This window comes from Suricata suricatta, chromosome X (assembly GCF_006229205.1).
Source record: "Suricata suricatta isolate VVHF042 chromosome X, meerkat_22Aug2017_6uvM2_HiC, whole genome shotgun sequence".
In the NCBI taxonomy this organism is placed as follows: domain Eukaryota; kingdom Metazoa; phylum Chordata; class Mammalia; order Carnivora; family Herpestidae; genus Suricata; species Suricata suricatta.
In genome coordinates, this window is record NC_043717.1 from 26,630,365 (window position 1) to 26,645,838 (window position 15,474).

General features: G+C 36.6%; 1 protein-coding gene across 9 annotated transcripts in view; it reads right to left on the minus strand.

Annotated features, from left to right (window-relative positions):
- DMD (dystrophin) overlaps positions 1-15,474 on the minus strand; it is a 1,657,593-nt gene that overhangs the window by 1,606,484 nt on the left and 35,635 nt on the right. For all 9 annotated transcript variants that reach the window (XM_029929473.1, XM_029929472.1, XM_029929470.1 and 6 more), the window contains one exon: positions 10,905-11,023. In XM_029929473.1, the coding sequence (XP_029785333.1) occupies positions 10,905-11,023 (119 nt within the window). The remainder of the gene's footprint in view (positions 1-10,904; positions 11,024-15,474) is intronic.

Sequence of the window (15,474 nt, forward strand, 5' to 3'; positions counted from 1 at the left end):
TATATTCATATCTGGTTAGTATTTCCTTTTGATAACTTTAGTGTGACTTGGATTGGATCCCAAACTTGCAATATCTGTCAACATTTGATTAATGATTTATTCTCTGAGGGATACATCATAGTAAAAAGAATGCAGTATCTCAGTCTGGCTCCAGTGCATGACTTTTGCATTTATTTCCAGCACATTTGGAATCAAGTGACTGATGTCCATCCATTTTAAAACAAACTCAATTAGCCTTGTAATACAAAAAGTAACTTTTGAATCACTGCAAAGGAAAACTTTCAGGGGAGAGGAAAAGAAATCATTCTGCATTACAATTACTATCTGTAGTGGCTACAAGTAGGAAATCTCAAGTCCAACGCACAAGCTAAGTGCTGTGGTCAAGTTACTTAAACTCTTCACTTAAAAACAGCCATTGTAATAGGATGCCATCTACCTCCTAGGACTTTTGTGGGAATAAAATGAAATTACACCTATAAAGTGTTAATTACTATGCCCAATGCTTAAAAATTTTGAGGGGCGCCTGGGTGGCTCAGTCGCTTAAGCCTGCAGCTTCGGCTCAGGTCAGATCTCACGTTCGTGGGTTCGGGCCCCACGTCGGGCTCTGTGCTGACAGCCAGCTCAGAGCCTGGAGCCTGCTTCAGATTCTGTGTCTCCTTCTCTCTCTGCCCCTCCCCCTCTCATGCTCTGTCTCTCTCTGTATCAAAAATAAATTTAACATTTAAAAAAAATTTTTTGAGTAAATGTTACACCAGATCACATCAACTTTTCTGTATAAGTGCTACTCTTAGTTTCAGAAGACAAGAATTTGTCTGAGATTTTTGGAAACCAGCTCAACTACCCACAGATGGTTAAATAATATTATGGCTGCAGAAGAATACCTCCTTATATTTTCACAAGTGTGCTCATTAGTGTCTTACAAATACTATGTCAATTATAAGAATAAGGTATTGTAATTATGAACCAGCTTTCAGGAGACATGTTAGAAATCTTCAAAACTGTTACTCTTTGTGTGCGTGTGTGTGTGTGTGTAATTCAAGATGTAGTTCAAGTCTACTGCGAAGTATGATACTGTAGAGCTTAAAAACATCAAGGACTACAGCCTAGAAATCCAGCTGTGCATGAGCAATGTCCTTCAGATCAGGAAACTGTAGAGTAGGAAGGTCACAGGGAAAACAGTAAGATTTAAAATGAGAAATTATTTAATTTGCAGCATTTATCCTACGGGCAAGCAAAATAATTTCTAGGAATAGAAAGGGAAGTAACATTTAATATCTTAATATTCCATGCACTTGACATACATCTTAGCTACTGTTTCTGCATATTACAAGCTAAATACTTTACAGGTACTATTTAACTTAATCCTCACAGTAATTGTATGAAGTAGATATTAATTGATTCTGCTTTGGACGTGAGCAAAAGTTGAGACCGAGAAAGTTTCCCAGTGCCATTGGACTAATTAAAACAGCATTTCAACCCAATGCTCTTTGGTTCAATGGATAAAAGGTTAAAATCAGTCCTGGGCTAATAATGTAAACTTGCAGGGGAAAATGACCAGAAAATCTTATTTGCTTAGAACTATGGAGTGAAGATAATGGTAGAAATGTTTTGTCTCTTTTGTTTGCTAGCTACAACAACTTTTAGAATAATGGGGTTGGGGGAAGTATGAAGTGACATGCAGGCCTTCATCTCCTCTGACTAGAATATGAAATATTGCTGGGAAATCAAGGCTGCAGTTTCTTTATGTCAAGTGGCCCCTACTGACCTAGGATCTTGTCCTCGTCATATGGACCCCACTGGAATGAAGGGCACATACACATACTTGGGTTGCTTACGGGCCATTCAATGACATAAACATTTCATGCCAGCATACTTCCCACACAATTTATCCCCACACAACCCAAGTGATACCGCAGGCTACAATGACCATTATGTTCTGTCATTAAAGGTCATATATCTGGCGGACATACAGGCTGTTTAGCAAAAACTAATCCTAGATAAATGCCTTGTGATTAACACCAACCTATTTGTGCCGTTAATACCAGAGATTATGAAGTTAAAAATAGCCACTTGCTTCATTCACAGGATCACAAACTTGTATTCTGAAAAAAAATGATTTTACTGCCATTTACAATTTTTTTCTTAGTTATTACTGAAGATTCCTCTGGAATAAGAGGCTTTATCAGCTTTATCAGCTTTATCAGCTGTGCTGGTGAAAGAAGTATGTACTGGTTGAAAAAGGGATCATCAAACCCCTGATGACAGGGCACAGAGATATTAGTAAGGATCCAAGTGAGAAGGAAAGAGAAAAAAGGAAAAATAAATGAAAGGACCAAGAGTCAAGGACCACCTCTGCATACAGGTTGTCTTAGACAACCCTCTGATGGCATCAGTGCTTGAGAGAGGGCACCATTCTATCTCAAGCATGTCTGTGAAGTCATAAACAGAAGAAGGGATGGCTGGAAAAGAGAGAGCTGTGTGGAAAAGAGGTAAGGCAAGTCCCTTAATCCCAAAGAGAAGGTCTGAGTAGTCAGTCTTACGTGACAGCAGTCTATTTCTATTTTATCTGGTAGATGAACCAGTTCTCATTAACAACAGGACTGTTACCAATAAGCGATGCTCTGGTAATTGAAGATCTCAACAGCAGCCTTAGTCACCTCTTCAGGAAGAAAATACTAGAGGTCTGAACAAACTCCGGGACAACAGATTCAGACTGTGTCCTCTAAAAAAGTGTATCTCATGGAAACAATTGTTCTATCACAGCTATTATTACCATGGCTATATGCTGGCCTCACCTGACAAGCTCTTGAATTTGCTGGTGTCAGGTCCCCAGCTGAGACCAATGAAATCAGAATATGTGCTCCAACCCAGTGTTTCCAAAAAACCACCCCACAAGATTTTTAGTGGACAGTCCTGTTGGAAATAACTTCAGCTCTGAGGAGAGATCAAGTTAGATTTGAGTCCAGCTCATCTGGTGGCTATGTGACCTTGGGTTTAGTAGAGTTTCCTAAGACTCAGTTTTCCCATAAGGATTAACTGCCCTGGAATTATTGTGAAAAACAACAACAACAATGAAAACAACAAGATAAAGTATGTGAGGCTCTTAGAACATGGTTGTCCTTCTTAAATTTTGGTTATATTTTACCAAAAGGAACTTTACATATTTGAGTGTATATCACTGGTAATAAACTGTGCAGGAGTGCCTGGGTAGCTCAGTCAGTTAAACATCTGACTTTGGATTTCATCTCAGGTCATGTCTCATGGTTTGTGGGTTCAAGCCCTGCATCAGGCTTTATGCTGACAGCATTGAACCTGCTTAGGATTCTCTCTCTCTCTCTCTCTCTCTCTCTCTCTATCTCCCCCTCTCTCCCTCTCTCTGACTCCCTCTCTCCCTCTCTCTCTCTCCCTCTCTCAAAATGAATAAACAAAAATTAAAAGGTAACTGTGCTTCAATTTGAGGCAAGTTTATACAGCAATATTGACAAAGTAACTCACAAGAATGTTACTACAGAACTGATTATTTCTAAAAAGTAAAAGCACTAGGTTTCAATCAACATATAATATTTTATTAGTTTTAAAAATTTTTAATGTTTATTTACTTTTGAGAGACAGAGCAGCAGGAGGGGAAGGGGAGAGAGAGAGAGGGAGACATAAAACCGAAAGCAGGCTCCAGGCTCTGAGCTGTCAGCACAGAGCCCGATGTGGGGCTCGAACTCAGGAGCTGTGAGATCATGACCTGAGCAGACACTGGAAGCCCAACCAACAGAGTCACCCAGGTGCCCCATATAATATATAACATCCTCAAGCACTTACTGACTTTTGCTCGTCTCTCAGGTGGAAAGCCTAGGACCCACTAATCACACAAATTTGCCAGAAGAAAATAAATCTAAGAGTACACTTTAAGTACAATCACAAGACTACTATAAAGCTTCTGGCCTTTTTTACAAGGATAACTAACCTATTAGAAGAATTAAATGGAATAAACCAAGACCTCAATTCACTATTATTTTACTCAATATTATTCAAAACTAAAATATTTTCGCCTTGTATTTCATATTCTAGTTGTTAAATGGCCCATTTATTTCTATATAAGGAAATGACTTAATTGGGAAATATATGTATCAAACTGAAAATCTCTTTTCATAATACTGAATTTTAAGGCTTTCAGATATTTATTTGCAATTTCTGAAATATCTTCTACATTTTTTATCACAGTTAATCCTACTTGGAAAACTTTCAAATCAATCGAAATATTCCAGCTATAAGAAACATATGCTTTACTTTCAAACATTATCACTGATTTAACTAAAACAGCAGAGATTCTGAAACTATCCCATTTCACTTTTTTTTTTTAAAGTTTACTTATTTTGACAAGGGAGGGGCAGAGAGGGAGGGAAAGGGAATCCCAAGCAGGTTCTGCACTGACAGGGAATCAAACTCAGGAACCTGGAGATTATGACCTAAGCTGAAATCAAGAGTTGGATGCTTCATCAACTGAGCTATCCAGGCACCCCTTTTATGACATTTTATTATCATTTTCTATCATAATTTAAATATTCAAAATGCTTTTGATTAAAGCTATGCCCCTCTGTAATAAATAATAAACACAGATATCAACTATGAAACACTTTAATTACTCAAACATACTAATATCTAATTTAATAAGTCATAGCTGAGTTTACTTAAAATTAAAAACAAAGGTGTAACAAAATGTTACACCTTTTTCCAATATATTTTCCTTAACAGTCTAATGGACTCCTAGTGATGATATACCTAGAGACACCATCCACTAATTATCTATTATATGTCATTCAGCACAGGAATCTGGTGGATGCATTTCCTAGCTGTTTAAACAATTTATAGATGCTCCGTGTCATTCAATATGATTTATTGTGACTGTATAGACCTGAGTTGTTATGTTTCCCCCCACGTAGATTAAAAAAAAAATCCTAGTAAAATAACTGAAAACATATTCCCAGTCCTCTAGATAAGGGTTATATTCAAATGCTTCTGAACAAATTTGGTATAGAACCTCACCCACAACGTAAATCTTAAATAACATGATTAGACTATAATTCATTATTTAAATTCCATAACCAAGTGAGAAACTACATTACTTAACTATAACAAGCAATAGTATTCATTTTAACAAATCAAATTCTCTGAGAGATAAAAAATATAAGTCAACTATTTTCCTTGAAGTCAAAAGTGATAAATTATTAAAGGACATGAAAGATTAATACAAAATGCTAAATTATGGTAAAGGATAAATTCAGGCATGTACACACACAAATATTATCTTTAATGTTCTGGAGGTCTCCCTATTGTCTAAGTGGGGTGAATGTGGGACAGTTACATCCAATTATTTTAGTCATCCAAATGACTGAAAATGAATCAACAGGACAAAAATCACATCAATTTATTATTGATTTGTTCAAATTGTCCAGAAAATTTTGGTGTTCTATGCTATCTGAACTGAGAATAATGTAGAAGACACCAAAGAGAGACAGGAATTTCCTATTTTCTGTCTCTCTCTCTCACTAGCGCGTGCATGCCACTTCCCCACCCACCACGATACCATTGTTAGCTTCTCAGGCTGCTGGGAAGTGTTCACATATTTGTTTGGGATTTCTCTTGTGACAAGCAATTTAGAGGTTCTCCATCAGGAAATGAGATATGCCACCAGTAATATCTTAATGTTAATATAATCATCTGTATCACAGTGTTAATGTAATATGTTTATCCTCCTTTTAAGTTAATATAATGTTTATATACTATTACTGATAAATTTTTATCCATGTAGTAAGTTTTTATTTACTTATTTGCTATGTATTACTCTCATGTACAAAGTACTGCCTCACCTTCCTTTAAAGATTTGTTTTCTACAGTAGCAGTGATAAAGCTAAGGACATCCCCGGATACTCTGGTAAAGTCATCTTTAACTCAAATTCATTAAACTATATTAAAGTGGCATTGGATAGTTAAGGTTAGTTATATAATGGGTCTGCCTATGGAAAAGAAAAGTTGTAAAAGAAAAAAAACTAAAAGGATTTAGTTTTAGATAGCAACAACTACTAGAGTAGTCTTACTCTAATGATATGCAGGCTAGGAATATGTTGATCACATTTCTCTGAACTTCTATATCAGCCATCAGTTCTCCTAAGGCCTCATTATTTATCTCTGTTCTAAACAATGCTAATAAAAGTATGTATTTAAATTATTTAACAGTGTTTCCCAAATTCCTTTGTTAAAAGGTTGCGCTTAAGATATATTAAGTAAATGAGATGGCAACACTTTGCTAATATAACACCATTTCTAATTTGCACATTCCAAGTACAATCCATTGAGGTTCAAAATTAAAGAAATATTTTCATCATTTATTACATTTAACACTATTAAATGATATAATTTGGTTTTAATGATCAAATTTTAATGTTTTCTTAAAAAAGAAATCGTGGAAAAAGTAGTCTCTTGCTGATATAATAGGAACATTATTTTGCTATTATCATATCTAAATAAGCAGATGATGATACTTTCCATTTTCCATAACAGACTAACTAGACTGAAAAATATTTTTCCAAGAAACACATGATTTAGGTTTACATATCAAATGCTTGTAGTATCTCTAAAAACTCTCTGCCAGAGAAAATGATCTAAATCAATAAAAAATTATACAAATAACATATATTTTGTATAAGTTACTTTGTCATCAAAAAGGCAATGGCTGTTTTTATTCACAAGTACTACTAAAATACTTTTAATATGTGGGAAAAGCTGCATACAGTTTGGTTCTAACGAATCTGAGATACTTACAATGAACATTTCTAGTTGAAATTATATTCATGGGAACCAATAGATTCCCATCTCATTACATTTTCTGAAAGAAAAGATATTCTACAGTGGGTTCTAGAAAAAAATCAATCCAAATGATATGAAATGAATGTCTATGTTGCATAAGACTTTCTAGTTATTTCAGTTAACAACATCCTTCTAAATTTGGTATCGTTTTTCTCTTTCCATCTTAGTGTAAACTACTTACTAATATTTCCTTTTGTCAGGGAATCAAAATGTGATGGGTTTAACAAAGATGAAAGAAAAAAAAACACCACTTGTTCAAACAACTGATATCCAAATAAGAGGCGCTCAACACATTCTTCTCTTTTATGTCAAATGCCATACATTTTCCCTTGACTCTGTTTTTCAGAGAGTGAGAACATGAGTAGGGTGGCGGGAAAGGGGAAGAGGGAGAAGAATAGAGAGAATCTTACTTAATCAGGCTCCATACCCAGCAAGGAGCCCAACATGGGGCTCGATCCCATGGCTAATCCCATGACCGTGAGATCATGACCAGATCTAAAATCAAGAGGTGGACATTTAACTAACTGAGCCACCCAGGCGTTCCTCCCTTGAAATTTTTTAAAGGCCAATAAACTGCATACATATAACGTTAAGTCTGAAATCATTCATTTCAGTATTAAAGGCAGTGCCTATTGGAAACGTAGACTCTGAAGACAACTGAAGACTGATGCAGGGATTAGTCAAGCAGAAAATACAATCTGTGTCACCATCTTCATGAAGTTAAAATGAAGTGGATTAAAACCAAATTAATTGGTTTGTAAATGTTATTTTGAGGTTACAAATATTTCTTGCAAGCCACAGAGTTCCTCACATTTGACTCTCATCACTCATTTTTCAATCTAAAGTTACTCTGGTAAATAAGTGAGGCCATTTCCCATCATTTTGCATATCCCAAATGGAAATGATTTATCACAGTAATATGCAAAAGATATCTAGAACCAGCACAATTTTTATCTCAGATTTTTTTTTATTCCTTTAAAAAGAACATCTTCTCTTTGTTATTCACACGGAAAAGCTGACAAAGCATTCTCTTAATGCAGAAAGTGCTGTGTGGATTGGCAAACAAACTAATTTCTTGAAACTCAGGGAAGCAAACAGTAATTGTGGGTATAAAAAACTCACAATGTGAGTACGAAGCATCTTACAGGGAAATCCTGACAGAAAGTGAATCAGCCGATTCACAACAGGATAGATTTTGAAGGAGATACACCTCTTATACCTATGAGCATAAAGATGCATAAATTATCAAATACTTTTACCCTAGTAGCACTTATGTCTGCATATGTTAACATTTAAACACACCAGAAACAGCTTCTGAAATTGCTTATGCTAATGCTTACTGCTACTCATTTTAAAAGGCAATTCCTCTTAAAACCAAACCTCAGGCCTCAAAACACCAGTTAAAGCCAAATAAAACATACCAAAGTCAATATATGCAAGACATGAAATTATATTTCAATGACTTTTAATTTATAAATCAACCCAATAAACAAAGCATACATTTAAAATTCTAAAAACTTTTTTTTGGCAGGTATTTCTTAAGCCAAATATAACTTTAATCCCCCCCAAATTAAAATTTCCCAAACATAAAGCAAATGTTTTATTAACCTCCTAAGAAGTATTATAGATACAAAATGAAAACTGCTTTGGAGAACAGCATAAGCTAAAGAACCAATATGTGTTTAAATAAAAATATGAGTAGCTCAAAGGTAATTACCATATAGAGCATGAAAGAAGTCCATGCATCTCCCATGTTAGATATATTGAAGAAAGTGTTCTAAGTGTTAGATTCCTAGAAATGCTATTCTCTTTTGTGACTAACAAATGAGTAAATAGTATTACAATTTAGTGTTTTTTCTTTCAATTATCATTGATACCATGTCTTAAAAAATACTCAACAATAATTTCTAATTGCATATTTGGTTATTTCCCTAGCACATTGGCAGAATCTGACAGATACCTAAAAATATAACATAGGATTTATGTTGAATCCTCATCCTACTGACAGCCATAAAAAAAAAAAAACCATAATAAACCATTTCAGGAGACAGAACATTCTTTGAATTGGAAGGGAGCCCATGAACAGAAAGGGCTTTCAGCTCAAAGACTTTATTGGCAAAATAAAACCATAACCAGTGGTTTGATCTCTATTATTAATAAGCTTGTATTTCATGTTGTATTTGGTTGACTTTGAATTGTTGTTTGAGATATTATAATGGTCTACAGGATATGTATTTCAACATGTACTTTTCGTTTAGGAAAACGTATGGAATTGGGTATATCCGGCAATTTTATGCTATAAAATACATCATTTATGTAACTGCCATTTTCTGATTACAGGCTTATCAATCTACTTCCTGATTATGATGTGGATGCCTATTTGGTGTCCCTATTTCACCGATTCAAAGGAAGACTTAAGATCAAAAGCCATTTTATCACTTACCAAGGAAAAACATCTATTTTAAAACTACTCGTACTATTTTATGAAAGGATAGGCCACATACAAGAATAACTAGAGCCTAGGTCCCAGATAACAGAAACTGGTTACCATGTACAGATTTCATGGAAAACAATACATTATTAACAGGCTTATCCTTCAAACCCAGACACTGTAGTTCTTATCCGTAGGGGTTAGAATTCATATTTTCATTATGTCTGCCCTTCTCTACCTCACTGGGATTATGAAAAAAAAAACATGTAAATCTGTATGGGAGTCAATAGTGACATAGCCCTCCCCCATTCTGCAAAACAAGAAAATATGACTGATAACAATTTCTTCCTTAGAGCTAAACTGGGATAAGCAGGGGGGATGCTAATCATCTACTGAAGCAACAAAAGAGTTTACAGGAGGCAGTGCTAAACTATGCATTATTTAAGGCAGAAGAAACATTTCTAATGAACTGAATCTGATTTTAACCTCACAAACACATGTGTGTTATTATCATTTTTCTTCGCAAGTCCATGCGCCTACCAAGAGCAATCAATTGGTCAATTACATTGAGTGCTCTGGTTCTTGTGGTAGTTATGTATCTTATTTTAAATGACTGAATTTTCATTTTGATTGATATCTGTTTTTGTAAGTTTAAAATTACCCACCCACATACACACACGCCATATGGATCTGCTGTCAGGAAGATGAGACAATCAGGTCTGCAACACAGAGGATTAGATTCTAGCTGAAGATAAATTCACTGAAAGAATATACTCTGAATTGTTTCTGAGCTTTTCCTAATGAGACCTACGACTACCACTCAATCTCCTTAGTTGCAACTGATTCAATATTCCAAAGACCATTCAATTACATAAACCTACCCAAATACCAGCTTGGATGATATCACAGAGAGCAATCCCACTGACACGCCTTCTCCAAATTCTGGTTTTAAAGCACAGTAAAGCCTCAGAGAGGTGAGAACAGAGTTTGCAATTTCAGACAAGTTGGCAAACAAACAAAGTGCCTCATAGGCCAGAAGAAAAGCAAAAGAACCACCACCCCTCTGATGCATGTGTCTGCAAAGTATGACTATGTAGCGCCACAGATAAGGATGAAATTTACTTAAGCATAATATAATAAAAATATAAATACAGTGCGGCCTGTCAAGAGAAGCAAAAAATGAATAACCATCCAAAGCAGGACTTCCCCCAGAGTGACAAATTATAACAGAAGCAGTGCCAGGAATAGATTTCCTGATTTAAACAGTAAACCATGTTGGCTTTTATAGAGTATATGAATGAAATTGGCAAGAGTAGCTAATTAATTATAGCTGATTAGTCTATCAAATCTCTCGGTAGAATAAGCAAAACATGAACTTTTATAACTATTTGGAGTCAACATACTTCAAATGTAGTACGCTTCATCCAGAACTAAAATCATATAGGGCAATTCATAATATAGTGCAAGAAGAAAGAATATTTTAAATACAGCCAGAATAGAGAAAAAACATATCATGCATAGTTTCTCTTTTGTACTTAGTGTGTGGAAATGTTAAGTCCGAGATAATAAATATTAAACTATACTCAACACCATGGCACTCCAGAAAGGTACGAACCTTCAGGATCAAGCAGTTTCTCTATGCCTAATTGATATTTGGCGATGTTGAATGCATGTTCCAGTCGTTGTGTGGGTGACTGCTGGCAAACGACACTATTCCAATCAAACAGGTCTGGCCTGAAAGACACACACATAGAGGAAAATACAAGTCAATTTGTAATATTCCACCAGATTCACTTCAATTCTGAGTTTTCATTGACAACCCATATGCTCCTCATCCTTAAGAGTTGAATGTTACTCTTCATTACTCATCAATAATGGTTTTCATTTAAACAAATGGCAATTTTACTTGAAAATCCTGAAGAAAACAAAGGAGAATGATTGTACTTTGTCGAGCAACAAAAATCTATTAATCTCAGAAATTTGAATGCCAGCCATTTGCTGGTAACTTCCAATTTTACAAACCTAGCTCAGACTTCTTCCCTGAACTCCAGACTATAGATTCATCTGCTTATTCAGGATTTCCAGTTAGAGTCGTCACAAAATTCAAGTGTCCCAAACTGAAGTTCTAGTATTCATCCCCATCACACCCCCCAAACCCACCTACTTCTCTTATAGTTCGCCCTTCCTCAATAATCAGAGACAAGTGCAAAGGTGCAGTGGCTCAGGCAGAAACCCTGGAGTCTAATATGATGACTCATTCTCATACAGCACTTGGTTGGAAATATATCCAGAATTTGACCACTTGTCAACCATTCTTGCTGCCATCACCTCAATCCAAACGACCATTATATCTTGCATGGATTATTTAGTGCATTAACTTTCTCAGGGCTCCCCTACTCTCACCCATGCCCTGGTTAATCTATTCTCAGCAAAGCTGCCAGAGTGATCTGTTAAAATGTTCTTTCCGGGGTGCCTGGGTGGATCAGTCAATTAGGCGTCCGGCTTTGGCTCAGGTCGTGATCTCACGGTTTGTGGGTTTGAGCCCCACATCGGGCTCTGTGCTGACAGCTCAGAGCCTGGAGCCTGCTTCAGATTCTGTATCTCCCTCTCTCTGCCCCTCCCCTGCTCACGCTGTCTCTCTCTCTCTCTAAAATAAATTAAGAAACATAATAAAATTTAAAAATAAATAAATAAATAAAATGTTCTTTTCAAGTTGCTGCTACTGGGGGAGTAAAAGTCATTGATTTAACTGTGACATTCAAGACACACCTGGTCTGACTGCCCATTAAATCTCTGATTTTATTTCTTGCCTCCCTCCTCATATTCCTTAAACAGGCTAGGTAGTTTCTGTATTTGCATGTAGTACTCCCTCTGCCTGGAATTCTCTTTCCTCAGACTCTGACAAGTCTCACTTCTCCACTTCCTTTATGTATTTCCCGAAAAGTCTTATGATTAGGATTATGATCCACTCCTCTCTCCCCATCTAAAACTGCACACTCCCAGGGTGCCTGAGTGGCTCAGTCGGTTCAGTGTCTGACTCTTCATTTTGGTTCAGGTCATGATCTAACAGTTCGATCGAGCCCATGTCAGGTTCTATACTCGGCTTGGGATTCTTGCTCAGTTGCTTTCTCTCTCTGCTGCTCCTCCCTCTTGCATTCACCCTCTCTCTCAAAATAAATGAAAAACATTTAAAAATAAATAAATAAAACTGCACACTTTCAAAGCAAACTTATACATACTCATTTCCTATCCCTTTCTTTCTCATTAGCACTTACTACTGTTTAATATTTTACATATTGTAATCAGTCTTGTCTATTTATCCATTTCCTGCACTAGAATGCAGATTATTGACTTTTTTCACTAGTTTTGTTCACTTCCAGAAACCCAAGCCTGACACATAGGAGATGGTCAATAAATACTTGTTGATTAAACATTTGTTGATTCGATAAATTTTGTTGACATGCAAGCAGAGAATGGATGACAACATACTATGTGAATATCAACTTACTTAATAATAGAGAAAACACAAAGTAGTATGAGAGAGAGTTCTTATCTTATAAGGGCTTAAAACCAAATAAGGAAAAAAATGCCTACAACATAAGTCAAAATAAATTTTTTAAAAAATTTTTAATGTTTATTTTTGAGAGGGGGGAGGGGCAGAGAGAGAGAGAGAGAGAGAGAGGGAAACACAGAATCTGAAGCAGGCTCCAGGCTCTGAGCTCTCAGCACAGAGCCCGATGCAGGACTTGAACCCACGAACCGTGAGATCATGACCTGAGCCGAAGTCGGGTGGCCTGAGCCACCCAGGCACCCCAAGTCAAAATAAATTCTAAATGTGAAAAATATAGAAGGTTTTATAAAATCTGAAGAGGTTAAGAAATATTTTTTGAGGCTTAAGGAAATCTTCAATGGTGGTTTGGGTTGAGATTTAACAAGTTTTTGAGAATAGAATCCCGAGTCGTATTGATATCGAAAAAATTCAAAGTTCTTATGCCAGGAAAAAAGCAGAATGTGCTTAGTCGAACAGAACTCACAGGCCTGGCTCCACGGAGAAATGTTTAGTATCGAGAAGCGGTGGGGGACTGGGAGGAGTTTGCAAAAGTCTTGGCTCTTTAAGGAATTACCATTTACCCCTACAACACTGGAAACCATCTGTCAAGTGGTTCTTCACCTTTTCTGGATCACAGGCACCTTTGAAAATCTAATGAGCACTACAAAACCTTTATCTATACAAAAACCTGTCCATATCTTTAAACATGCTTGACACAGAATTTTAGGACAATGGAGTCTGTCAATGGACTCCTGCTTCAGAACTCATGCTCTGCAAGGGAGGAAATTAGAAGGATGGCCTTAGCTGTTATTTTCAAAAACCATAAATGAAAATAAAGGGACAACTCTCTCGTTGGACTCCCATTTCCTTTTCTTTATTTGATGCTACCGTGATTAACTTACCAGAATTTTGTTCACTTCTTGGGAAGTCTAATCTGCCCTGTCCACTCTATGTTACCCCAAAAAGTGAATAATACTTGAGAACCTGAAATATATATAAGCTGTGAGCTGACTCTATTATGGAAAGACTATAAGAAGTAACAACGACCCTCTACGTTATTTCCTTCATCACACTGTTACCCAGCGGCTACGGATGGAACTGGAAGGAATAGGAACATGGAGTGAGGTGCAGGTTGTTACACACGTTCTGTTTCTTTGGAGGATTATTCGGTCTGTAGGTGTGCATCATACTAAACCAGAAGGTGAAGGATTTCAAAGAAATATCTCAGCTCTTTCCAAAAAAGAAAACATTAATTCTACACTATTTGCAGAAGTTTTAACTTCACTCTGCACCCTCTGCCCCATCTGCTTTTCTCCCATCTCTCAGCAATGAAAGTGGAAAAGAATAAGGGAGGAGAGTGTGGGAGAGTAGCTTTCTCACCTACACTACAGTCAACAGGGTTAAATGAGTATAATGAAAAAGAAGAGAATTGCTTCTTCATTCTCTCCTTTTGTTCCTTCATCCCCTTCTCCTCTTGGCCATGAACTAATCACCTGGATGAGGAGCTATCTAAGTCATGGGATCTATCTGAGCTTCAGGGTTTTCATTTAAAAAAGAAGTAAATGTACTGAACGGCCTTGGCGGTGTCCTCTAGCATTAATGTTTTAAATGATTAAAATTCATCATTAATTAACATTTTAAGCAACTATGATTTCCAAATGCATAAAGAACTTGAAGACTAACCAACTGCAGAAGAAAGCTGCACACTTTCCCGTGCGAGCCCAGAACTGAACTCAGAAGTAAGAATGTGCAGCCAAGGATTAGCAGTCTTTTCAGGAAACAGATTCCCCGAGACAATATAGATAAGCAGAATCCTCTATAAATGCAAATCCTGGCTGTACCACATATTAGCCAAATGGTCTTAGGTCAATAATGCAACCTCTCTGTGCCTCAGTTTCCCATTATGTGCAATGGGACTACTTATAGTATCAAGGTATTACTTTGATACTAACATAGTATTATTTTGTTCTTAGGTGAGTTATATGTATGAAATAACAATAAGGCATTTTCAATTTATAGGCTCAGGCCAAGAACACCTAAAACTTATGTATGTAAATGTTACAAACACTGTTGATGCAAAACTAATGAAACAGGAGGGTGGTGGGTGGGATGAACAAAGGGGAGTAAGAGAAACAGGCTTCTGGTTGTGGAATTTCTAAGTCATGGGAATAAAAGGCAGAGTATGGGGAATACAGTCAGTGATATTGTAATCGCGTTGTATGGTGACAGATGGTACCTACACTTGGGGTGAGTAGAGCATGAGTTGTCCGATTACTATTTTGTACACCTGAAACTAACGTAACATTGTGTATCAACTATACTCAAAAATACTTTTTAAGACGATTTTAGGGGCGCCTGCATGGCTCAGTCAGTTGAGCGTCTGATTTCAGCTCAAGTCATCATCTCACATTTCATGGGGTCAAGCCCTGCATCGGGCTCTGTGCGGACAGCTAGCTCAGAGCCCCGAGCTTGCTTCAGATTTTGCATCTCTTTGTCTCTCTGCTCCTCCCCTGTTCACTCTCTGTCTCTTATAAATAAATAACTGTAAAGAAAAAAAATTTTAAAGAATGTTTTAACAAAATGAAGGTGGAGAGAAGAGTGTGATAATTTTGTCATCGTTTACATCAGGGACTCA